The sequence below is a fragment of the Poecilia reticulata genome, chromosome 2 (assembly GCF_904066995.2).
Source record: "Poecilia reticulata chromosome 2, P_reticulata-male-v2, whole genome shotgun sequence".
NCBI classification, from domain to species: domain Eukaryota; kingdom Metazoa; phylum Chordata; class Actinopteri; order Cyprinodontiformes; family Poeciliidae; genus Poecilia; species Poecilia reticulata.
In genome coordinates this window covers 7,530,799-7,557,610 of record NC_088831.1, presented here as the reverse complement: position 1 = coordinate 7,557,610, position 26,812 = coordinate 7,530,799, and the positions used below count along the sequence as shown (strand labels likewise).

Below are 26,812 nucleotides of genomic sequence, written 5' to 3'. Positions count from 1 at the left end.
CAGATGCAAAGCCATGTGGGAAATATGAGATGGATTTACAGACGGTGTCGCTGATATCCAATCAGCTGACATGACCTGCCTCCAGCTGTGCTCCTTTCCTCACCTGCTGTAGTTAGTGTTTATTGAGCATTGCAGTCCTGTGAATCAGTCTTCATTAGGCCCTCCCAGGCATGGCACAGTTTCTGTCGTTTAGGCCTGCAGGGTTCTGTCACTCAGTACGTAACCTCCCGTGCTCCCTGCGTTCCTTTCTCAGTTTGCCTGCACGAGAACTTTGATGCAATTAAAGCGCAGTGAGTATGCACTGTAGCTTCTGATCGAAATGTTTTTTTTTTCTGTACGACAAGGGGGAAAAAAAAAGTGGTGTCCATAGTGAGAAGCCTCAGCAGGTTCCTCCCCTGAGGAGCCCGATAATGAAACACTCCTGCTGCAGTCGCACAAACCTGCTCACATTCATGGTGTGAATGGAAACAGTAAAACACTGAGGATAGCTGTATATGAGGTAAACAAAAGGAAAAACATGACACCAGAAAGTTTCTGTATTTAAATTTTTTTATTTCCTTTAGAAAAATAACCAGAACTCTATCCTATCTAGACATTCACATGTCTACAATCTATCAAACACTCCCAAATTAGGGACGTTTTTATTAAGCAAATAGGTTAATAAAAATCGATCACTCGTTTTAGCTAATCTATGTTAGCTAACAGCTACAATGAGCTACAGTTAGTATTAGCATTTATTTCAGAAATTTAAAACAAAAACTAAATAATCATCAATGTCGACACTAATAATTTGTGAAATAAAATAGTGTTTTGGTTGAAATGTACTCTTCAATTTTTCTGATACTTCATCATACTTTACCCAGGTTTCTCCTCAAAACTTGTTTTAAAAAATAAATGGAGGGATATCAACAGGCAAAGTTGAGTTGATCTGACAAAATGTGATAAATTTAGTTTGTTTCAAGTTAAACACAAAATACTAACTCTTTATTACATAGGCTATAATAGAGTGAAGCAGAGGGCAGAAGTGGGCTCATTTGTTCATACGCTGAGGGTTGTTCAGCTTCAGCTGCCGACAGAGTGGAGCTATCGGTGTTTGATTCAGCAGGATATTACTCCACATTTGCCTATTTCCAGTCTGAGTGGAGCGTAAATGCAGACCACTTGAGCGAGCTGCTCGCGTCGGCCTTGTTTGATCAGGCTTTTAGCCGTCACCTTCCTCGCCACCTCCGCCACGCAGCACTGCTCTTTTATGCTTGTCTGTATCTGCAGCCTTGAAACATGAAAAAAAAAATACAGTTTTCGAAGCTCTCCACACAAGGCCAGGAGTGCCATTCTTCCTCTCAGAGTGTTTTATGTGTGTTTGAAAGGGACGGGTATGTCTACTTTGGCTCCTCTGAGCCAGAAGATAGGACTAGTTCACTAGAATAAAGAGATAGAAACAAAAGTGGGGATGAAAGGCTGTGGGCTCTTTATGTAGGACTCTTCATTTAGCAGTCTGAGATGACTTGAAGATCTTTGAAAGTGTCACTGTGCTCAGAAGTGACTTCATGTCCCTTTGTTTCCTCCCTCTAACCCCGGATCCTCCTATGTATCTGTCTCCACATCCATCTCTAATTTGACCCCTCCGCCATGTTTCTCTGTCTGTGGATAGGTCATCCTTGTAATTATGCCAATCACAGAGCTGCACTCACTCTATTTTCTCTATATGCTAATGATAGACTCTCTGTAATGTCTTGATGGCCAATTAAGGCTTGAAAGTACATGGCAAGTTTCATCTCCTTTGTTCCATGAGATGAGTTGGCTGGAACATTTTCCTGCAGACGCCCCATTTCTCAGAAGATGTTGTCCCAGCTTTTTCCTACAGTCGACTCTATGATTATGCAGTGGTTACTTTGCATATTTAGAAGACATGCACATTATTTTTGGATTTCACTTTAATGTTATTGTGTAACTAGAAAAGGACATTAACAATGATCAAATCAAAGGTTACCAAGATTATATTTTATGAGCTTAAAATGATTAGCAATGTTTTGTATTTTGCTCTGGCCACTTGCCACCATTAAAGCAATAATGGCAGACTGTGTTGTGGTGAACCAGCTTTAGCCTACCAGAGAGCAAGAGAGTGTGTGAGCAGTGTGTACATGCAGGTGACTTGACAGTGGACCTGGCTCTGATTGGTTGTGTTACATAAGGCAGCTTTAAGTGAAAATACCACAATATATCACAACATTGATGCAATCACATGGTTTTTAACAATCAGCTGTTTTGACTAAGGCTGACATAATCAAATGTTTTTCAGTTTAATGTTAACTACAGGGTGGGCCATAAGTTTCCATACATAGTAGAGTGTAAAATGTATATTCCTTTTATATTTCAAATACCCAAAAAGATGCATTTGACAAAAGAGCAAAGAATTGAAATTATACTGATGGCTGGATTGGGAAGCAGTCGCATGGTTGCACGAAACTTTAACAGAAAACATGGAACGAGCATCACACACAACACTGTGGCAAAACTTATTAGCAAGTTTCAGAAAACTGGAAATGTTGCAGATCAACCACAAAGTAGTCCAAAACACAGAGTCCTACAAAAATAAAAATGGTTGTCCAATATAAAATGTTTTTTTTTCTATGTATGGAAACTTGTATATAAGATTTTATTATTTAACAGCAAACTCTTACACCTAGGCTGTAGAAATCCTGTTTGACAGCTTCACATTTGCTCTCTAGCTGCAGTAATTGGGCAAAAAGTGACTTCATAGTGACTAAAATGAATTTCGATAAACCTGCACCAATCTTATAGCAACCAGTTTTAAAAACTGAATGATTTGCATCATGTGAACTTGCATTCTTCACTCCTTATGTAACAGAGTAACACATAAGACATCACCCTGAGCAATACAGCCAACAGCAACTGCACATATGCCACCTTAAATGCCCAGAGAAGTCACTGAAAACTGCACTTGCAATGACACATTCAGTCATTAGAAAACATGCACGCAGTGCAGCGCTCACCCAACTCCAGATACAACTCATCTGCTGCGCAGCTGCTTTTTTGTACTTGTCTCTAATGTTTTGTGCACGGACATCCATCACCTTGATGATATTTTAATGTCACATCCTCGGGCTGTCTCAATCTCTCCCTCCCCCCTGCCCCCCTGCATGTCGGCCATCACTTCATAAATAAACCCCCACATCATTAAGTAAACACGCACCCGCCTGTCACCGTGATATATGGCCTACGCACACACACGTATACGGGCAGTGTGTTAAACTGTGCAGGGTGCTTCATGCCCACAAGCCAAAGCCCCCCAATGATGTTTTTCTCTCTGTGCCCACAGTCCTAATGAACCCACAGTTATTCATCTGTGACTGAAACAACTCCAGAGTGGAAATAAAAGTCAGAAATCTGGGAACTGTCTATGGTATTGGTGTTGATATAGTTTGTTTACCTTTTTATCCCGGTGACAGGCCATCACTGCTTTTATCTGACAGCTTCAGGTTGACTCATAAAGGATTCAGGCACTCTGGCAGGCCAGTCCTGCAGGAGGATTTGCCAGAGAAGTGATGGTGTCTTGTGGAAATCTGCAGAGATGGACAGACGTGGAAGCAGAGAAGTTATACTTAAAACAAAAAACTACAATAATATTAGCGCACAGCTGACAATTATTTTAGTAATCAGTTTTTCAGATGATTAAGCAGTTAAAAAACTTGGCACATTCTGCTGAGTTTTTTCTTTTTTTAACCATATTAAAAAAGATGCACATAAATAATTAAATTCCTTTTTTAAATAAACATTTTATATTATCCCTTGTTGTACACTTGATAATTCACAGATTAATTGATTTTTGCATTATGAAAAAGAGGTTTAATAGAGCTTTTCTTATTTTTTTACAGAATTTAAACCAGTGAAGCTAACCTCATGCCACTTGAGATGGCATACTCAGAAAAGTATAGACTTTTTTGATTCTCTATATCCAGTTAACCATTAATCGATTACTGAATTATGACTATTTCTATAATTGATTATTTGTTTCAGGTCAAAAAAATATTTAAACTTTTTTTTGTTTTTACAAACATTTGAATGGAAGAACGCCAACAAAACTATAAAATGGACAAACCTATTTCACTGAACTCGGCTCCATGGCTGAATCTCTGCCTCCGTAGATAAAGAGCATAAACTATGGCCTCCTGCCAGAACTAACATTTCATTTAGGATGAAGCAGTAAACATCATCGTTCTGGCGATGGCTGATTGTGACGTTGGCTACGAGCCACAAAACGGTCTGATTAACCAAAACACTCTCTCGCTCACACAGAGAATTACCCTCAAGCTTTAAACAATAATCCAAATGAGGGTTGTCATGTCTGCTTTTTATTCACACGGATGGACGCGTGTGTTATCCTGCACCTGATCCCCGTGTTGATGCAAACAGGCAGCAACCGTCGGAAAAACGAGCTGGTAACATCGGTTCGGCGTGGATGTTAATATTCAGACAGATTTTCCTTTGTCTGCGGCTTGTAAGCCACATTTAGGTCGTTCTTGTGCCTCTGCTCCCCTGCTGGCTTGACTGTCAGTCAAAAACACACATCGGTCTGAGCACGCACACTCCTCTTTCTTTTGATTTCTCTTGATAACAAAAAGTGGCATCACAGCTCTAACAAAAGCAACAAACTGCTGATATTCTGCAAGTTGAAGGCAAATATTCTAATTGTCAACATTGAAATTTTTGAATATTGTTTTTATGACACCAAAGTTAAATATATAGAAAAATAACAAGAACAGAATCTCATACCCATCAATTCATTATCAACTTTCTCCAAAGAAAAGTTGCAAAATGTCAATTTTCCTCAGTGAGTGGGAGGTAGAGATGCTAGTTTGTGCATATTGAAGAAGGTGAGGAAGAGCTAGCAGCTGCTCTGGGGGTGTTTCGCTGAGGGAGGCAGTACTAATGTCATCCTAATGTTTGTGTTAATCAGGGTAACATATGCCCCTCGTGAGCGCGCCATGTATTGAAGGATGCACCTGCAGCAGACGCTCCGTGTTTTCTTCACTGTCCTTCTCTCTTTCCTGGCTGAGACAGTTAAATAAAAATCCTGCATAGTACTTTTCTAAGCAATTGTCAGTGTGCAGTCACGCAGAAACACACACAAGTGAGTTGAGTCTATAAATTGAACAAGGCACACACATTTAGTCCTATTCTTGTTTTATAACAAGACTTTTACGAGGTGGCACACCACAAACATAAAAACACATCCCAAACAGAGCAACACACACAGTGTTGATCAAAAGGGCTTTCAACCTCAGCTCTGAAATGAACTTTCCTGCAGTGAAAGTTCATTTCACTGCAGGAGGCTGCAGCCAAATGCACGCTGACACAACACACACAGTTTCCCTTTAGAGGAAAACCTCCTAATTCACCAATTACAACCAATTCAGTCTGATTCTAGGCTCCAGATTGCTCTCATACAGTTGAACCCGGCCCTGCTTGCAGTTTCTCTGTTTTCGCCCACTGGAAAAACCTGAACCCTGTTCTGATTAAAGGCTCGTTGTCCCTAGGCTGCTATTCTGGTCTATAAAATTGCACAGTTCAAGCCACAAGTTAGTGTTTAGCTCATGCTTCCTAGAATAGCCCAAAGAAAACTACAGTTTGATCAGCTACGGGAACACTGGCTGGGGGGAAAATGTCCCTGCTAATGTAGAGAGGGAGGATAATTATGAAGTGAAAGTCTCGCTGCAGAGATTATCCCTAAACATTAGGTATTTATTCTGGTATTCAGACTTCATTTCATTCTTTCTCCATTCAGGTGAGATAATTCCTCGCTCTGCATTGCAAATGTAATTGCGTCTTGCACCAATACCTTGAAACATTCCCGAGTTAAGGCAATATCTGGAAATGATTGCTCATGAATATTCTCAAAACAAATTGATTTATTCTTAAAAGCGAGTGAAATTGCCTCGTACCATTTGGGTATTGTTTGCCGATCAAACGCCTTTAAACCCGTGCCAGCGTGCCAAGTTTCATCTCGGAGAGAAAACAGGAGCTTTTGTCAGCTGGAAATAAGTCAATTGATTCAATTCAGGACTCCTTCCACAGCCGAATAAAGAGACAAAATATGCCATGAAATGTCCCAAAGCACTCATGTAGTTTTATCTTTTTCTTTTGTAAACCTACATGCTCAATTATAAATGGACAAAAGCATCAATACTTTGGAGGAAATCGATAAAACTACAGACAAAGGCAATGCAAACTGGCTGCAGTCTTTTTAACACAATTTTCAACGTCTTATTATCCAAAATTGGGGCGCGGAGGTAGTAGCTCCTAGAGGGAAACCTGACATCCCAGAGGGTTACTGCTTGTTCTAGGGATTCCCCTGCTAGAAAGGACATGCAGTCCTTCATTAATGCAAACATGGCCCTAAATCCCTCAATCCAGTTTTTGCTTCATCCTACCAAAAATCCAAAGGAAGATACTGGAACGTCTGCAATGGAGAAAAGACTGATTTCCAACAATTGTTGATGTCGATAAAGACAAAGGTCATGGCTTGAAGATGCAAATAGAAACACATGATATAGGGAAAATGCAAAAACCCTGAGGTCCACCACATCTACTCCTTGAGATCCTGTCTTCCAGCACTAGTAGGTATGGATTGGTTACTGGTTCCATACCACGATATGAAAAAGTCACTTTCAAAACTACTAAAATTATACGTCGTATTGTTCCTGCAGTATCGCTCATGTTGCTGCAGTATCATGACAATGTGGGAATGCTACGGCAACCGTAAGATGACAACTTGGGAGGAAGAACATTGTAAAAAATGTGCTTACGAACAGCAGCAGCTAGAGAAGGCAACATTATTTGCTAAATTCAAGGTGAAGTTTATGCTGTCTAGAAATAAATAATTATGTACCAACAATCAAGTAGTCAAGCACGAATGCTGGAGGGGATGACATTCCAGCATCGCACATGTGATCTCAACACAGCTTTAAAGACAAAGTTGAGGGAGTAGAGATTATGGTGATGGGCTAATATTAAACTTTAGTTAAATTAACTCATTTATCCCAATTGTTTTTTGAGAACAGCAGTGTTTCTGGTAGCAAGAGGCCAAAGGGTGAAGATCAGCTCACAATTCGGCTAATATCAGAAGAAAATCACCTCTGCATTCACATCAAAATATTCTAAAGAAAATAATTTCATACCGGTCCATGCCTGAGCACCACAAATGGGCTCAAACTCGGTGCAACCCTGGTGGAGTTCACTTGCACCAGGAACAAGCTTGGTACCAAGAGTTTGGACACACTTGCTTCAATTATACATTTCATATTAGGTTTTTAGTCAAAATATGACTTCTTGCACTCCTGTTAGTTAAAAACCAGCAAGAACATCCCAGTTTTATATCTCTACCAACCGCTATGAAGAGTTTTCCCACACACGGGCCCCACCTTACTTCCTCTCCACTTTTAGCAAAGTCACAATGAGGGATTCTAACCACGGACTCCTCCTCTCTGTCCTTGCCTCTCCAGTTCAGCCTAAAGGCTTTGTATTCTCCTCCCTTGTTTTAAGTTTCTTCATTCTGATGCTGTGCAGCACCCAGCTGATCCCCCCCCCCTCCACTGTTCTCCATCTGGGCCAACAGAGGCCTTCAGGGACTTATTTGGTGTCTGTCTTTATTCCCACAGCTTGTCTCTGGCCTACAGGCAAACTGCAGAGTGTGATCTTTCTGCAAGTTGATAGAAATCTCCCCATTCACCTCCTCACTCGTGCTTGTTCTCTGCTAAGATTTCACTTTGCTACAAATGGATTCATGAGCATCTTAAACCACATCTGCTCGGTATGCCTCAATTCTTACATCAAATATAAAGAACCAGAAGCCCTGCTCATTGATCATCTCTTTGCACTTCTATAAATACTAGCTTGACCATTTTTTTAAGCAGAAAAGCAAAATGTTGCCTTTGTTTTTTCCTCAAACTGGCTTTTAAATGGAGTGACTGGAACAATAAGCAGGCCTCTTTATCACACAGAGGAGGAAAGCAATTGTTAGACAAATCTGGGATTTTCTCATCTGGCTGTGCTTCATAAAGAAAAGCGCTGCCAGCAGTGAGCTTTGAGGCAAAGAAACCTCCTGGGCCAAAAGGCTACAGGGCTGGCAAACATCTGCAAGTGGCGCATCCTGCAAAAGGAAGATCCATTGTTCCAAGTTAAGATGCCAGAAGGACTTGAAGTGAGTTGTCCTTGAGGTAGATTTCCACTCTGTACCCTATAATGTGAGAAAACTCAAAGTGGCAACCAAACCAAATGGGATACAGTGGCTTGTATTCAACCACCTTGAACTTTTACCTATTTTTATGTTAAAATAAGAAACTTTAAAGTCTTTTACTTAGATTTTATTTGTTTACTTGTTGCAAGGGTGTTTTTCATCTACAGGCCTCGTCACAGTTAGTGGAGCTAAATACTGGGAATAAAACCAGTGAGGCTGCAGCGATTTGAAACTAGGGCAGAGGTTCACTTTCCACTAAGCGTAGTGCTAGAAACGGCAGTCATTAGCTGCGCTGCCATTACAAATTAATTACAAAATGTTATTGATATTCCGCTAACGTTGAAAAAATACCATTTAGCAATTGCAGTGCATCTTCTTCTTTATGGTTTGCGCCAGTAGTAACATAGGTGCAAAAAAAACAAATTTTATTATTTTTTAAATAAACCAATTTCAATACAGCCAAAAGAAAAAACACCTCATCCTATAGCCAAAACTTATCAAAAGCGAGTTTTTCCATTAAGCAAATTTATTTTCAAAATGTCAAATTGCACTATTACATGGTCAAATAAAGTACAGCAAGTGTTCAGATGAGAATTTGTTGCAAGTCATTTTCATGCTCTCCATCTGATGTGACTGAGCTGTTTTGCAAAGACGAATTGTCAAACACATTTTATTTGGAAAGCTGGTAGAGACACTGCTTAACAACCATCCTCTACTTTATGTTGATCTGGCACATAAAATCCCAATAAAAGAGACTGAGGTTGAGTGGTTGTAAAAAGGAACAAAGTGGAAAAACTTGAGCAGTTACTAATACTTCTGCAAAGCAAGAGAGTTGAGATTGAGCTGACCTGCTGTAGCTCAGAGCTACTGAAGTTGGACTTCCATCAAAGTACCTCTGGGTCAAACGGGTCAAGCTAAACATATTCTGGTAGCTCAAGGTGGTGGATTCACTGCTGCTGCTGGTTATGATCTGCAAATCTTCTGGTCCTATGAATAAAGAGGAGAAAACGGTACATTTAGTCTCCCGATGGCAGAAACAAGAAGCATTTTTCTACCATCAACGATTAAATCACACATTTGTTAAGAATAAACTGAAACCACTTGAGTGTCTTGCGCGCACTCAACACGACACACCTACTGGGGCTTGAACAACAAGAACTCTGGCAGGCGTTTTGGGATGTTATTACAGCAAACAGTGGGGGGAGGCAAACAGACCCGCAGAGAAAGACAGGAACAGGGAGACAAACTCTGCAAATAAACAGCACCGCATGGTCACTGCCATGGTCACACACATGTAGATTCATGAGACCTGGGTATGCAGTGACTAAGGTTGCATCATAAGCTGCTAACAATCAGAGCAACCCCAAGAGAGCACAGCTGTTTCATCAGCTGAATGGGGAGATGAATAGCTCAGTTAAAGGATGTTATTTCGAACGGCTGCTTGAACAAATCAAATGTTCTCTTTGGCTGCACAGCGACGGTTTTCCCTGTTTACGTTGTCCACTCAAACAATGGGGTAGGAAAAAAAAACACTATTTTTTCCTCCGACTTTTCTAAACATATTGAATTTATTTGGACTTTTATTTAAACAGATTCAGACAGAGAGGAGAGTTTATGGAGCCGTTGTGAGTTTACATTTCTTGATTTCAATACTTGCATGTAGAGAATAAACCACAGACACACACATGGACGCGCATCCAGCCCAAACCTCAACACGACCGCTATAAAATGTGAAAATCTTTCCTGAGGTCAGGAGTTTAAACCTAAACAAACACTAACAATGAGGACAATTACCAGTAGATTGGCCTATTACCAAAATAGACTGCTTAGAGTGTGTGTGTAACCCTCATCCCCCCTTCTGTGTGTGCGTGTGCATGTGTATGTTTACCATCTGCTGCTAACGAGCTTGGAGTGAGCCGGGTCCAGGTGTGGGTGTTTAGTGTACACTGGAGGGCAAGTAAGCCTCCTGTTTGAGATACACACTCACAGGCTCTTAATTCAACATAATCTGGTATGCCAATAAACTAGACTTGACTAAAATGAGAGCGACTCTTTGACCTTTCTTATTAAAACTTGATTATTAGTCAGTTTCCGTGGCAACAACCTGCCTCGCAAGAGCATGAAACATCCTATTTTATACACACTTGTCCAAACTGCCTCCTCAGATTTGGCAGTAATGACCGAGATAGCCGCGGAAGAAATATTTTTGCAGTTCAGACCTTCAGATCTCCTCTAAAAATGCTTAAAATTAGTTCAAACACCTAATATACCTTAATATGCATAAACATGGGCAGAAACAACTTTAGCTCCACTGCAAAGCTAATATTTACAGTCTTACCTCAGCTCTCTGAGGTACAGCCATATTTGTTACTCTGAGGATGTTTTAGTTGATTTTAATGCAATGACAGGAAAGTTGACTTGGTCAATTTGAATGTTTTGCTGATGATTTTTCTTCTGATGCTGAATATCGTTAGTTGCTGCCTTCTGTAAAAAGAGTCTTAGCCTCACATATTATTTTACTTGGATGAATGAAGAATGCAATCACTTAAAAATATACATACAAAGATGGAACACTGTTGAATTTGTCTGACATTTTAAGGTCTAGATTCAGTTAAAAATGCTGCAGGTATGTAACAAACTGCCTCCATATTTCAAACAGTGGCAGTAGCACTTAGCATAACTGCAGCTCACTGCTTCTTGTGTTGTTTTCCCCCCTGTGAGAATGCCAAATATTTACAACTCCTGTCAGTTTTCTCGTCTGTGCCAGCTCACTTCTGTTCTTCCTGTTTCGTTCCATCTCCTCTCATGATGGGGACGAATCTGCACAATTTCTTCCCAGCAATCTTTAGGGACGGGGGTGGATTGATATCGCATGGCTTGCGCCTCATGGTGCCAGTCGGATGCGTGGCGGGTGTGCGGAGGTTGCCAATAGGAGGTGGGCACGGGGGGTGCCAGGCGGAGGCTCCACACGCTTAATTAGCATCCAAGATGGATGGATGGATGAATGGCGGTACAGGAGGCTAATTATGCCATTTGAAAAGAATTGACGGCACTAAACGCCTTAGTGTCAAAGCATTCGGACTCTTTCGCAACTTATTGTATATACGAGCGTCGCAAATATACAGGCGCAGCTAGAAGGGCTCTAAGAAATTCATTTCCCTGGCAATACTTTGTGATGAATGCGACAGCTGTGGCGCCAGAGCTGGGAGCTTCAGCACGTGTCATCTGGCCCTGTCAAGGCCAAGCTTTTTCTAATTTGAAAAAATGGGAAAGTGACATTCTGCTCATTCACACTCGCACACATGCCAAGCATTCTGTCAGCAGAGCTGGCAGCTGGTGAATCGCGGCGCATCGAGTGACTCGACACAATCATGCACTTGAGAAGAGAGGAGACTCTCTTTCGACTTTGAGTTCAGTTTCTGTTCCATGATGAGAAGCGATTAAAACCTGCTGATTGTGAGGAATCCATGCAGACAGATGTGAACTCAAAGTGTTTTACCATGTGATGCTCAGGAGAAATGGGAAATTCTCCATCATTTGTGTGCTCTCACTCTGCTAAGCAGCATCTGCAGAAGACATTAAGTCCATAACTAGAAAACCAACACAGGATGTCATCAGGTTCAGGGTGAGGACGTGGAATCACTTTCTATGTGAGAAACGGTCGAGTTCGTCCTGCTGCTGTTATCTACTCCAGGGGTGTTCAAAGTTTGTCACATGGGTCAAGAAAATAAAGAAATTTAAAATCACAGCGACTCATTTTGTGATTTCAAACATTTTTTCTTTTTAATTATTATTTTGGCTTGTTTTCCTGTATTAAGAAAGGCATCTTGTTTTCAAACTCTTTTGGGCTTGATTGAACAAATTTACTCTTGGTTATAAGAACAGGATTTGGGTATGTTTCTTTCAAAACGTTTGCTGTATTTAGCCAAGTTTAATAAATAAATCAAATTAATTTCTTCAGTCATTGGCCACAGTGCTGCAGACAAAAACAACAAATAATAATTCGAACTAAACAAAAATAGAAGCATAAAAGAAGCCCAACAAATTAATCTCGCATTGTATTAAAAACCAGTGAAAATGTGTTTTAAAAAGTGGCTTAAAAACATCAAGATTGAAGCCCATCTTTAAAAGCTTTATAGTTAAAAATCTGTGGATAGACATGATTCTATTATGAAAGCTTGGTTATCAAAAATGTAACACTTTTGTACTTTATCCATTGTAAAATGATTGTCAGTAATAATTTTATCCTGATTACAAATTCTAAAACATCTTCATCTGTATCATCCACCTGTGCTGGTTGAGCCAAATATGTATCACTCTTGAATTGCATTTGGGGGCCACACAAAATCAGTACCAGAGCCACAAATGGCCCCTGGTCTGCACTTTAGACACCCCAGATCTACTCACATCTCTCTTCAGCTGCATTCAGCTGTGGGATGAATTTCACATTGCCATAGCGCGAATGAGGCTTTTCAGTGTGTGGTGTGTGTGTGTGCGTGTTCGCGTGTGTGTGTGTTTTGGTACGCCACAGAAGCATTTTCAAGGCACATGATTGCCACTGAAGCTGACTAATTTAGGGGAAATGGCCGTCCATATGACAGACATCCATAATTTGTGTGTGCATGGACCTATGGCTGCAGGCTAATATGGTAATACAATCAATGGACAAAGAATTTCAATCATTCCATATAAAGCAACATTTCCTCCTGTCCTCATCACTCTCCTGGTATTACCTCTCACTCAGCCGCATGATACGTAGAAGATTTATTGCTCTGCTTCCTGCAATACATAAAGAAACACATAAAAGGTCTTCCACCTGAGTCCCTGCTTCTTGCAGGGAGTAATGCCCCTTTTATGCATCTCTTTCCATAATGGCCCCCATGTCGCTCTCACACAGACTCCTATCCAAAGAGGGAGTGCTCACCTCCTAACATGATGCTAAAGCTACACACAGACATGCAGACTACCCTAATGTTGGCGTAAACACCACACACACCCACACACGTACCCCCTACCCCCCCCACACACACACACGCGCACACACACACACACCCAGAGCCTCTCCAGTAAACAGAGCAGCAGCTCTGATGTGCTCTCACTTCCTGGCTGCCATTCAGAGACATTAGAGCTGCCTACATCACACAGACATGCTAATGATATCTGGTAATGTGGCTCTGCTGCATTGACATGCAGAATGGGTTTAAACCGAGCGCATGAGGAAAATACTGCTAGCCGCTGGTCTTTCATGGATTTATTGTTCTGTGTGTGATATTGAACACTGGGATTTAGGGATGCACAATATGTCAACATTAACATTGGTATTTTTTTTAACATATGTAATTATGATGAGCAATTGGAGATTTTGCAAGATTAAACGAACTTGATAAATATATATCCTACCAGACACCAGCCTCTAGCAGTCATTTGTAACTCCAATAATGTACATAGTGATGTAATCTGCAGCTGGAGTGCAAATGATGCAAATACATGTTTCCTTTTGTGAGTGTATTTCCAGTGGCACTGGGATTAACTTTTGGTTCAGACAAATACGGAAGCTGCAGCATATACACTCGTAAAATCTGTGCTAAATTATTCCGCTTTAGTTGTCAATGCTGGCGACTTTTAAAGTTTTTTTCATTTAAGAAAAGGTATTTTTAGTGTTCCCCAAGCATAATTTAATCTCGTGCTTGCTAGATGGAAATTACAATCTAACGCTGCTATATTTTTATGACTTTTGTGTTTTTAGCATGAATTCAAAAGGCTTTTAAATTCTGAACTAATTCTGAGATGAACATGTCCAGTTTTAGTGGTTTAGCATTAAGAATATCTTGGTAGAAATCATATGTTTTAACAATAACATGTAATTTAAACAAGTAAATGCAAGTGAGTCAGGTTTGGTTATTATTGGGGTCGGTGAGAGCAGTTTGGGCTGAAACAGATTGTTCCTAAGAAGGGTGCAATGGTTTCTGTCCGTGTGATTGAGTTTAGAGAGCTCGGGCCAGACCCCAACGTCCACTCATGCTTTAGGCACCATTAGTGAGCTGAATTTGATTCAGACAGTGATGGATACAAAGTGGAGGTCAATGAGCACCACTGTGACATCTGCCCTTTGAGGCTGATCAAACACCAGATGTGCCACTGCGGTGTGGAACCATCTGTAGGGAGAGCTTAAAGAAAGGAGGGGACTGCCATGGTTGAGGCCAGATAAATACATTTACACTCTAAATTATTCATACCCCTCCCACTCCCCTAACAGAAATATATTTAAAATATTTTTACTTTTAATCAACTTTCAATCGACAATGTTCCTCTACTTAAACTGGATCTGTTTGTGTGCCTTGGATAGACATTTGTTATAAATTGGTGCTGCCAGTCAGAACCACGTTCAGAAAGGTCACTTCAAATCTAAATCTGCTTGAGGTTTGACTAATTATGAGCCAGGTGGCTGACGAAGGGAAAAACACGTTCTTCCCAATAGCTGGCTTTGTGATATGACGTCTGATGTTGCATTTCAGGGATTTTGATTCTCGATTCTGTTTTTCCCCACAAATCCTGCATGGATGTCTGCAGGCGATCCATGCAGACATGCTCTAAATACTTTCTATGAATGAATTCACTGGACTACTGAAACATTATTAAGGTTAAACATGCAGCCTAAGGACATGAGCTGCTTGAATCCATTAATGTAGTTTTTTTTTTTTTCTTTATTATTTACTCTCTACCTAAATGACTTCCAGGGAGGCAGTTATGGGTTCAGGGCTTCTTTGATTGTTCAGTGTTTAAACAAGGAATCTAACATATCCTGTGTTTGCTCTTAGATGGCACCCAGAGGGGTTGAATCCCGACCAAGGCACCGGTATGAAGATTTGGAACCGGATTACAATCCACAACCAAGGTGAGATCATCGTATTTATTCTTTTTATTCCTGCATGTTGGGAAACGTCGCGCCACTTCCTGCCTTTGTCTCTCCCTACGCACATACACACACGCACACACACACAGAGACACACACACACAAGAAGTGTAGACTAATCCTCTTTGGAGCTTATAATTAAATCTGGAGTGTTTGCCTTGGGAGTGTGTACTCATCCCAGGAATAGGACTGATCAGCTCTCCAGAGAGCAGGGTGCAGGCAGGGGGATCTCTCGCCCTTTAATAGGACCGTACCAGTCCCTCTGTTTTTTTTTTACCTGCCATCTTGTCAAAATTATATGGCAAACATGCATCTGTCCAAAGTCGACAACAAACATTCATGTAAGTGTGTGTACACGCGCCGTCACGGCTCGCCTGCAAAGTGGAGCAGTGCGATGTGCGCTGAGTGAGAGCAGGAGGCTGAGGAGGAGGGAGAGAGGGGACACCAGGATGGAGAGAAGGAGAGTGAGGGGAAAAGAGAACAGTTATTTCACGGGTTATTGCCCCCCCTGATGTGACAGGCACCAGGGAGCACAGACATCAGCCCTGGGTCGGGGGGGAAACAGACAGTGTAGCAAGGAGAAGCAGCAGAGGGAACAATTTAGTCCTAAATGTGCAGATTTGGATAAACTTTGACACCTCAAAACAAACCAAGACTCTAATTACGATCGTTATTCCAGATTTCTGTGAAATTATTGGTCATATTTTCAATTAAAATCGCAAAAATTATTGTATTTTTAAACCGTTTCTCAGGCAATTTATAGTTCTTTGTGAGCACTGCAAAATCCTGCTTGGCATTTATTACTCTATTGTTTCCGAAATTATTTCCACATCATTAAAAACTAATCACTAGCTCCATTAGTAAGAGAAACATTACATTGTAAATTCAGAGCGTCATTTCTAGAATATTATTAACAATGGCAGCTGTAATATTGTCTGCTTACATGATTAGATTTGCAGATAACAATCAGGTTCTTGTCTTTTGAAGAATCTTTAGCCTGAACTGAACAATTAACGTCCTTCAGCACTTCTTCTTGTTTATAATGTTCGCTATAGAGATGAATTAATACTTCCAACTCTCATGAGCGTAAACACAAGCTGATAGAGGGTTGGATACAAATCTATTCTGGGAATGTTTTCCTTTTTTTCCCAAAGTGAAAGGGGAAAAAACACTGGAGAAAAAGAGAGCAGACACAGCAGAGAATTGAATGCATTTTTCAAAGTGGGGCTGAACTTTGTGCGAAATCCCCCCGGGGGCCGCCATTATTGAAAGCCATTTCCTCTCAAAATGAGTGCGGCTCCACCATTGGCCTGGCTCTCATTAGCATACATTTGGCCTGCCTTTGTGTGGAGCCGGCTGGGGCTGCAGCTGGAGGGTTGGGAGTGAAGGAGGTGAGAGTTTGCATAAGTGCGTGCGTGCGTGCGTGTGTGTGTGCGCGTGCGTGTTTCTGTGTGTGTACGTGTGTGCATGGATATAAGAGGAGGTAAAGCAAAGCATCTCACAGATGGGAGCAAACAGGGAGAGGTGGAGAGGAGGAAGGAGGTACAAGTCAGGAAGATGGCTGCTCACACAGATATTTGCAAAATTCTTCAAAATTTCCTTTAAAAATGTTTTTAGCCTTTTACAGAGAAATTAATATTATGACCCTGATTAGTGTTTACATTTGTAAACACTTTGCAACAACTTTGTGTTCTTACCATTAACAGAAATTTAAATATCTATTTCTGTATAAGTTTTGTCTAGTTTATTTCTTGTGTTTGTTTTTGTTTTGTTTTTTAGTAATTTTTGAGTTGTGCATGGGCAGGTTAAAAATTACCAGACCTCAATATGCTAAATGAAGACAATCAAAAAGGGACTGGACAAGTTTAATTTTCATAAGTAGAACCTTGCTTTTTAAGGAAAACAAAAAGGCCAGACTTGAGTTTTACAGAGAGAAAAGAGAGCCAGACTTCTCAAATAATGTTCCTTGGACAGATATGTTTGACATAAACCAAACACAGCATTCAGAGCAAAGACCTCATAAAACTGGTGGGAACGCTTCTGCTGCAACGCTACTTGGTCAGCTCACCATTATAGATTCAACCACAAGTTTTAACTTGAAGAAAGTATGAACTAAAAAATATTAAAGCTGAAGCATAATTGTACCCTACAACATGATGATGATCCAAAGATGTTTGAAGAGCCAACATACTAAAAAGGCTAAGTCAAAGTCCAGATGTTGATCTCACTGCTTAAAGGTGTCTCAGCTAAAAGTGAGAAAGTGGGACAAACTTTTCTTAAATAAATGTCAGCTACTAGGGTGCTCTAACTTTTTCCTTCAGATATAAAACCCCACTTTTGTTATCTTTTGATTCATAAGTAATATGTTATTATTGCTATTACTTAATGGAGTGCCCTGATGACTGATATGCTGTCATGTTACTTCAGAGAAAGGTTTTAAAGTGACACAAAGTGGCAAATTTCTCTGTTTACCGAAAGAAATCTAGTTTTGTACGGCTATATTTTGTAATTGTCTTGCAAAATAATGCCCTACTATGCTACATTGCTCTACTATGCTACATTGTAAAAATATAAGAAAAGGTTTAGACCTTCAGTAAATACATTTTTCCCACAAACAGAAAACAGACCTGCCGGCCTGCATGCCCCGTTATCTGCTTTATTCCTCTGGAAAATATTTCTCATCACATTGTGGAAGCCCAAAGTGTACACGCAATAAATCAGCTTCTGTCTGGCTGTCCCCACATCTCAAATTAAGAAACTTGAAGTAGTTTATTCCAGAGTAGGGAGGTGTGATGGAAAGAAACCTCAGACTTCAGCCTGAAACTGGCTCCTTGGGGCTACTGCACAGCACAGCAGCCAGTAAGTGAAGCTCAAGGCTTGGAAAAGAGGATTTGGAAAGAAAAGCTGGAAGTGGTAACATGGAGAGGTTTGCCCCAGGGAGGGTGAGAGTACTACTTTGGCTCTTACCTCACTCTCCACCGGCCATTAACGCGGGGGTGTAGCTCTGCCTCCGGTTAGGCTCTACGCTTAGGGACGCATGCAGAAACACAAGGCCATATGGAGAATATTACCGTCATTATCAATTCAAAGAGGCAGGTCATGGGCGCGGTGACCCAACCCCGGGTTATCCAATCAGAACAACCCCTGACCCTAAGGTGATTGGATTGGGAAGGCAGGCTGGCACCAAGTTGCTGCTGGTCATGGCGGATTATTGGCAGATTAATGCGCAACTGACCTGAAACATGGGATGTTTACCAAAACTGATCTCAGTACTGAAATACAAATTGTACATCAAGTAGGTTGGAGGTGTTTAATTTCAGAAGACCTCTAGCTAGCACCTCTCTGTTCATGTGCGATTACAGTCGATCATTCTGAAGAGGCTCTCATGATTGTTTGTGGAGAGACTGGAATCCTCTGCCCCACCTTATAAAAACCAGGTGCAACTTCTTGATTGTCCGCAGCATGCTGAGTAGGCTGTAGTATGTGTACAAGTGTCCCTTAAGGGCTCTTGTCTGACCTTCCTGAATAGCTCAAACTCATTCTTCCCAAGCTTACGGGTACTTGGCTTTCTGCAGCACGTACCGAGCACATCAACCTTTCTACTGAGGCTTTAATGAGTTACATCCATGTTAGACACACCCTAGACGTATGAAATAAAAGATATGGTATATGAATATATACGAATTCAAAACCAACCAGAGTTCACTTCAACTGAACCGAGATCTAGACGGACCAGAGTTTACTTTTTTGGACCCCATCAGAGTTTGACTACACATTCATGCTTCCTCAAACGTACCAGACTTCCTAGACAAATGGTTTGATTTGATCAGACTAAACGAGACTGGTGTGAACGCACTCTAAAACTCACACATGCTCATTAAAACTGAACAAGAAAAGGTTGGAAAACAGAGTATCAATTTCAGTTGCAACATTTAGATGAACGTGTGGGGTAACTTCAACAAATTATGGATAACTCTTTACCAGACAGACTTTTACTTCACTAAGAACTATCAGTTTCAATATTAAGAGATAAAAGCTTCTACTATGTCTCCTCCAGTCTAACTTTTCAAGTCAAAGTGCATCACTGTGCAGCACAGGTGTTCAGCCGCATTTATTACAGAAATCTGTTATTTTTCCTTCTGTAATATTGTTTGGAGCTCCGGTGAATTCACAAGATTTTCTCAGGGTCAGCAGAGAAATCATATTATTGCTGTTCTCATCCCGTCTTTATTAAAGTCCTGCTTCTCACAGCTTCACTGTTTTCCCCGCCCTGCTGCTGTCCAGCTGTCCAATGACTCACTCTAAACTCGCCCAACTCGGTTAAAGTTATTATTTCTGCAAGTCATTTAATTCCTCAGGAGCTCAGGCTGCATTATATTGAAAGAATTGTTTGGACTCAGAATGTGGGATAAGTGGCTTAAAAGTCAAAATAATAAAAATAAACGAGCAGCCGAGGAGTTCCTGAGGTTTTATGATTTCCTACGAGGTGTCCTGACCCTTCACTGGTTTTGGTGGCTTTTTATGAAACTGCAGGCAGATGCAGCAATGTTTGAGAAACTAACACACTTTGTGCTCAGACACAGAAGAATGTAATGGAGTCAGCAGAAGGAAATGAAAGGTTTTAAAGCAGCTCTGTCACATGCACAGCTGAGGCACCAGTGGCTCTACCTGTTTACATTAACTGGGCTTTCTCTGCTTTCTACTGATTCCATCAATCCTTCTGTCTGCATTTCTCCGTCGCTTCTGTTTATGTTTCCCTTAGTCTCTTCTTCACCACCCGTCTCTCCGTCTGTCTCCTAGGGTCTGTGTATGGGAAAATGAAATCGGTGCATCATAAATAAAACAAAAGAGAAACACTTTGAGGCGCTCCCTCTGAGCTCAGTTAGAAATACAAAAAACTGTTGTGTAAGAATCGGCATCACATTCAGTCCACAAATAAAGACGAATTCAAATGTTGTCTTCCTCGTCCAGGAGGAAATGGAAAGCAGCAGCCCTGGACAAACTGAGCTGAATATGTGCAATGACGAGTTCAAAACATCTCGTCCAAAACATTTCCCCATCTGTTTTCATAATCAGTTTCTGACTTGCCTGTTTTCCCCTCAACACAGCATGAGAGCTCTGCTTTTTGTTCCACTTTCCAAAAGGTAAATCTCCTTTTACTGAGGGAACTGATAAAAGATTTAATGCATCATAAAGGTAATACATCTTTGGGATAACAGTGCCTTGCAAAGGCATTATTGAACTTTGATATTTTCTATTTTTTTCTATGTTGAAACAACAAACGTGCTTCATTGGAACTTTATGGGATAGAGAAGGCATCAAAAAGTTTACAGTCCAAAAGGAATTTTTAGACTCAGAGCTGATAATGTTTCCCAACAACTCTACATTTTTAGTAAATATCTTAGGAAATGTAATTTTATTTCTGTTTTTAGGTTTTAAAGTTCAGCTAAAAGACAATGGATAGTTTATTCTTAGCAGTTTTTTCGTGGATAAAACAACTAAGACCTGTATTTGTTGCTATAATTATATCTTAAAACACTATTTAGTTCGTACAGTAGCATTTTGCATGTGTCGCCTTGCATGACTTCCACCTGATCCATCAGGTTTGGGAGACTTTGTGTTGGTCGATTCAATAAAAACCCTATGAAATCCTCTGAGGTTTGTGGTCGGATTGTGTGAAAATGTAGAAAAGTTCCAGAGGAACGAAAACTTCCAAAGCACTGCTGTTGAAATGACTCCCCATCAGACTCCCCATCATCAACTCTTACTCAACTGGTTTCCCTCGACTCGTCTTTATTACATGAGATCGAAGCTCCTCGTTGCTAGCTCCGGACGGTGCATCTCATTTAACTGCTTATGCCTTTTTAGTGGCCGTCATTCTGCATTTTTATTCATTGAGAGCAATAAATGCATTCACACCAGCAGATTTGAGCAAAATAGGTCATTATTGCCCATTAAATCTGTGTGGAAACATCGTCGTAGAGCCTGTTATTACTGGTGGCTCCCGTCTCTTCTCACCTTCTCATTTTCTAAACCGGAGCCCCTGCTGTTACCTGCCACCGATACTGTACACACTCCTCGTCGCTGCTCACTATGTAATAGCGCTCAGTGTAAACACGGGCCCATTTAGATGAAGAACGCACGCCAAGGTGAGAGCCAATTTCCAGCGCCATTGTTGACATAGGCTGGTTTGATTAGCAGAGCTGTCTTGATGGCCGAGGCCACGGTAGCTAATGGTTTCCTCTGCAACACTCAGCCTGCACAGTGCTGATTTTAGGGACACTAGTAAATGCATCAAGCACTAATGAGTATTGTCAACTATCCCTAAACATTTCCACAAAGATTGAGGACCAGTCTCCTCAGATTAGAGGAAAGGTTTGCCACAATTTATCCGTAAAGTCATGTCACCGCAGGGAAAAAACTGTTTGTGCCTCTGCAAACTGTGGCACCGTTTACCCTGAAAACGCTTCAGCTGAAATGTGAAATGCATATGAATGAATATGTGTGGGAGTGTGTGGCAGTGAGGTGCAGCAGCTGGTACTTTTTTCTGCTGAGCAGTTGATATATTTTGCATGCGGTGGGCGTAAGGTGAGCATATAATTGGCAGATGTGCTCACATGTGCATCCATATGTTTTATAATCAGAACTGTAATGAATTCGATGATTAAATGCTATTTAATTGGCATTGGCGTCATTTCTGTGTGTTGCGCTCATTTGTTCAGAGTATGGATGCACCAAAAAGTGTCGGTCGGCTTTTAAAATAATGTAAAATAAGCTGATGTAAAAATAATGGCGCAGTAGAATCAGCAGATTAAACACTGCTGTTGTCTGTTTTATTAAAATGCCAACAATAAAAAGTTTGTTTACAAGTATTAACTGTAGTCTTCCCTACATCATATATCTATACTACTAAAACTCTCATTTACTAAGATTGTTACTGGCACTTAAGCAGAAATCATATGAAATAAACATTAAATCTTGGTCCAAACAGCTGGTGGAAACCTCCTGCGCTTTCTCTGGCTTCTCATTTAAATGATTTAATCTATAAAAATAACGTTTCTCAGAAGCTACTACTTTTTTCTTCTGTGCAATTTAAAATTGATTTTAAGCTCTCAGTGTTTTTTTAACACTGATAATGATCTCAGTCTTATTTATGGACTTGCCTTTAATCCTACAAGCCGTCTAGACCCTCAGGAAGTGAGGTCATCTTTTCTTCTAACCTTTCCTGAACACTGGAAGGCAGCTGTTTTAATTGCAAACTGAGAACATTATTATTTTGATTATTTAATTATATTTCATTCTTTTATTTTAATTAGTGCTGCATGTTTATCATTTAGCAACTCTAGCCAGTAGCCAAGAATATAAAACTGCATTTACTTTAGCACATATATATATTGTCATTTTTTTCATGCTATTTATGGCTAATTTTGTGTTTATTTTCTGCATTTTCTCTACATTATTACTTTGGTAAATTTTTATACCCTCTAATTGCTTAAGTTTACATTTTTTGCTTGGTTTTTTTACCCTCTCATAATGTCTGTCAATTCATTTTTAAAGCAGAACATTGACATGACTGATGTGAAGCAAATAGTTTGACTTTTATTTGGCTTTCTGATTAATATTTACCAAGGACGCAGCTCTTATCTCAGGCACAGAGGCGTCGATAGACTGAATTTATGCTCCAACTTCCACACCAGTTGTTCACAGGGGTGTTCCTGAGCCCATGCATTGATTTCCTCTACACAATCATGTTTGCTTTTCAATTCGGGACCGCCTGGGAGCCCAAAGATCACGGACATTCAATATTGGTTTCTCACCCCTGTCCCTTGTGTGTGGCCTTCTTTGGATTCTGCAGATCTCTTAATTGTACTGTGATGCAATCTGGAAGTATACTTATATTTATGGATAAATGGAGGATGTCAAACAGAGTAATGCTGTTTCATGTTAAATGTCACATTCATCCAGAGAGTGTGTGTGTGTGTCTGACAGAGACGCATGGTTGTTTTCCAGCTGTTGTGGGGGTATTTGTGGGAGTGTGGGGCTAATGAGGAGTTGGGGGGCTGTTGTGGGTGTGGGGTTACTAATTTCCTCCTTCCGTTTCCTGGGGCAGGTGCGGGATAACCACCATACGCACAGATTCCTCACTGTCACAGGACGGAAGCAGGCCCCAAACTGCAACACACACTCTGCTTTCACTGCTGCGTGTGTGTAATCGTATATCTCCCAACACGTACCCACATGCACAGCTCTGGATGTAATATTGAGTCTATCAGTGGCTCTCTGAGGGCGGTGGGGGGTGCGGTGTATGGTGATGATGTTCTCAGAGTGCGAGTCAGATGTATTAGACGGCGTGTCATTACAGCTTTCCACTCTAGTTGGTCCCCGTGGTTCACATCACACCTTACTCTGCTGCTCCATATAGACCTCAGAGGGACAGACGGGGGAGTCTCATCCGTCTCTCTGCCTGTCCCCTGCTAAACATAGCCATCAGCTCCCTTCCCTGTCCGCATCTCAAACCAACCGTCTCCCTGTTCTGCCACAAATTCAGCACCGGACAAAAGCATCGACTCGGTGCTTTGTGAAGTATTCCTTCCTCTGGAACAGCTTTAACATTTTACTATTAAAAAGTACACACAACTCTGCAAAAACCTGGTTGTAAAAGTATGTACACCCTAAACTTATACTTTGTTGAAGAACTTTATTTAATTTACCGACTGATGAGCATAGGACGACAACTTGGAGCCCAGCATGTCAGAGGTCAGAGGTCATTGTACGCCCTGAAACATTTAATCTGTTCAGTTTAGCAGTTAGTCATCCAGAAAATGGGACACAGGAAGAATCCATTTCTCTATTAGCATCATTTGAGATGTTGTGGAAAACATGCGTCTCTAGTGCAGCAGATACTGGTGGTGTAGAAGAAGATATATGTGACTGCTTTGCCCCGATTATCACTGAAGATGAGAAGAGATGAAAGGAGATGCAAAAAAGGAAGAAGCATTAAAGTGAGAGATGATGGAGACAAATCGAGCATAAAGGAGAGAGAAATGTTGAGAGAATTGAAGAGAGATGAAGGATTGTGGGTTTTTGGGTGGCCCTGAGACGAGTTGAGGACCCAGGTGTCGCCCCTCCTCTATCCTGGTGTATCTCCATCCTTCTTTTATTCCCTCTCAGTGCCTCTCCTGGTGGCCTTCAGCGTTTAATCTGGATTAATGGAGGAGCATGACCTTCGCCTCCTTCTCTCCTGCTCTTTCCACTGCTGCTTCATTTCACACCACTATCTAAGGAGCAATTTATTTCCACGCAGACTAGACTGCACATCTGTTTCTGTTCTGTCACATCTTCATTTCATATTAAAGTCTTTAGCTTTCTGTCATTCTTCCATCCTCCACCAGTTTTATTCCTTGTGTCTGTGGTTGTGTTTATGCTGACGGACGAGGCAGGGCTGGTAGTTGTTGGGACCACCTGTGAGTCCCGTCCAGCCCCTCTCTATGGGTGGTCAGGTCTCTGCAAACACACATGCTGAAGTCCACATCACCTCAGTCTATGAATATCCTCAGGGGAAAGTCTTGTCAGGCACGAGTGCAGACGCACGCTCCCAAGCAAGATGTGTGCAGCCTAAACTGTGGTGAGTGACTCATTCTAATTGGCCGGTCAACAGGTGCTGAGCTCGACTCGAGGGACCGGACGCAGCAGACGCAGGGATACAATTACAGAACAAGGCAGAAGCTAAGCTCAAAGCTTCTGTATAATAACTACAGTAGGAGCCATTGTAGATGGTGGAATCTGCTCTGTGATTCTCTTTGCTTATCTATAAAAAAATGTACCCACTACCAAATCTGCTACATCACTATATCACTTACATTCAGTTATACAACTGGGTTACAAAACGATACACAATGACTGTGCTGTCAAATTGTAAAAGTTAGAAAAAATATATCGATGATTTTATTAAAGCAACACCAAAAGTAACAAACTGAACTGCTTTTCTGGTTTTCAAACATAATCAACTAGGTTATTATTGAACCTAGCTAGTTGTATCTGATATCACCACTGCTATATTCAGCAGTATCACAATGTTGTGATTACCTAACACTGTGCAACACTGTTCTTAAAATAGAGCTTAGTTTAATGCACTCTATCAAGAACTGATTGAAACTACAGTGACCCTTTTCCTATTCGTCGATTTTTCTATGGCATGTAACTAAATTACTCACAGAAAACCTGGACTTTTTTTAGCTCGTATCTTAAATATTTGAAAGAAAATGCAGGTGGGAAATATAGCAGAAATACATAGGTGTAAAGCTGGTTGACATGCTATTGGATGTCATTTGCAAAGCATCAAATTTATTTTCCTTGGCAACAACTGGCTGTAACCTCCAAACCATTGATGTTTCCTTCTGCTCTTAGGCTAATGTAGTTCCAACTGTGCATAATAGTGCATATTGAAGTATATTTGGTTTTTGAACTATTAAAATGGGAATCTCAAGTATTCATATATTTTAGTTATTAGTGTGTCCCTAACCACTGTGAATCCAGGAGATTCACTGCATCAAGAAAACAACTTATATGAACATTTAAGCTGTACAAACTTTTCCACAAACAAGAAAAGAGATTGAGAAACGTTTTGTGTTTTTGACCAAAATATGTCCAAAAACCCTCATCAATACTGGTCTCAGTGTAACTAATTCAGATGCTCCTTTTTCATAAAAGGCTTTGCTTATTTCAGCCAGCAAACACCAAACTGTTTTCTGCCAGCATCAGAATAGCAAGTCAGCCTTTCAAGCTGCAGCAACTTTGCATCAGGCTCTTGCATCTCTCTGCTTTGGAAACTGATAGTTAAAAACTTTATGCTTTGCTTTATAAGAAGACGTGTTTATCACTCAGCCCCTGGAAACGTAGCATAAGATGGAAAACATTTGAGCCAGACTTTTTGCTTCTCGCGCCTCTCTCTCTTCCACCATTGCTCGGAAGCCCCCCGTGTCGCCTTACCCAGGGGTTTAGCCCCTAATCACCCACAGCTAGTGGGAGGGAACCGGAGACTTCCAGCTGGCTGCCTTGTTACTGCACACCCCTGGGACACACACATTCCTCCACACACACACAACCTCATATATGCTTACCAAGGAATTTGCCGTTATCTCTTGGCATCTCTCCATCCACGTCCCCCTGACAACTCGATCCTGCCAAGGCCTCGCCACATAAACTGAGTAACAGCAGGAAGCCGACCAACAAGAGAGCTGTCCTTCACTGCAAACCAGTTCAAACCGGTATCAAGAACAGTGATCACGATACAACAAGCCATCTGTACAGGCGGAACTTAATGAATTAGAAAACATTTTTAAAAAATAATTTAATTACAAGATGTTCACAAATCCTTAAAAAATCTCTAAAATGTTTATATTAATTAAGTTTATCAAACAAAATGTAAGTTGGCCTTAAATACGATCTTAAATTTTGATGTGACAGGACTATTTCATCTCATATGCATTTTTTTCTAGAGACTTTTCTGTCAGACGTTTTAGTTGCACACCTATCTTTGCGTTCTGTAACTCGAGGCGGTTAAGGCTATAGACTACCTAGTTGGCTAGCTAACATTTTTTGGATCTGGGTGATGGGCTTGAGAAAAGACAGCGACAGGCAAA

At 40.9% G+C, this 26,812-nt stretch overlaps 1 protein-coding gene and 1 long non-coding RNA gene across 3 annotated transcripts in view; one reads left to right on the top strand and one right to left on the bottom strand.

Annotated features, from left to right (window-relative positions):
* The window catches only part of pard3ba (par-3 family cell polarity regulator beta a), a 129,781-nt gene that overhangs the window by 101,682 nt on the left and 1,287 nt on the right, over window positions 1–26,812 (top strand). For both annotated transcript variants that reach the window (XM_081616616.1, XM_081616624.1), the window contains one exon: window positions 15,076–15,152. In XM_081616616.1, coding sequence (XP_081472742.1) covers window positions 15,076–15,152 — 77 coding nt within the window. The remainder of the gene's footprint in view (window positions 1–15,075; window positions 15,153–26,812) is intronic.
* LOC145555191 (uncharacterized) lies at window positions 542–26,422 on the bottom strand. Its single transcript, XR_014091279.1, has 4 exons — window positions 26,291–26,422; window positions 9,106–9,244; window positions 3,452–3,584; window positions 542–1,270 (listed from the first exon to the last, which is right to left on the bottom strand). It is a non-coding gene; the product is annotated as an uncharacterized LOC145555191 (long non-coding RNA).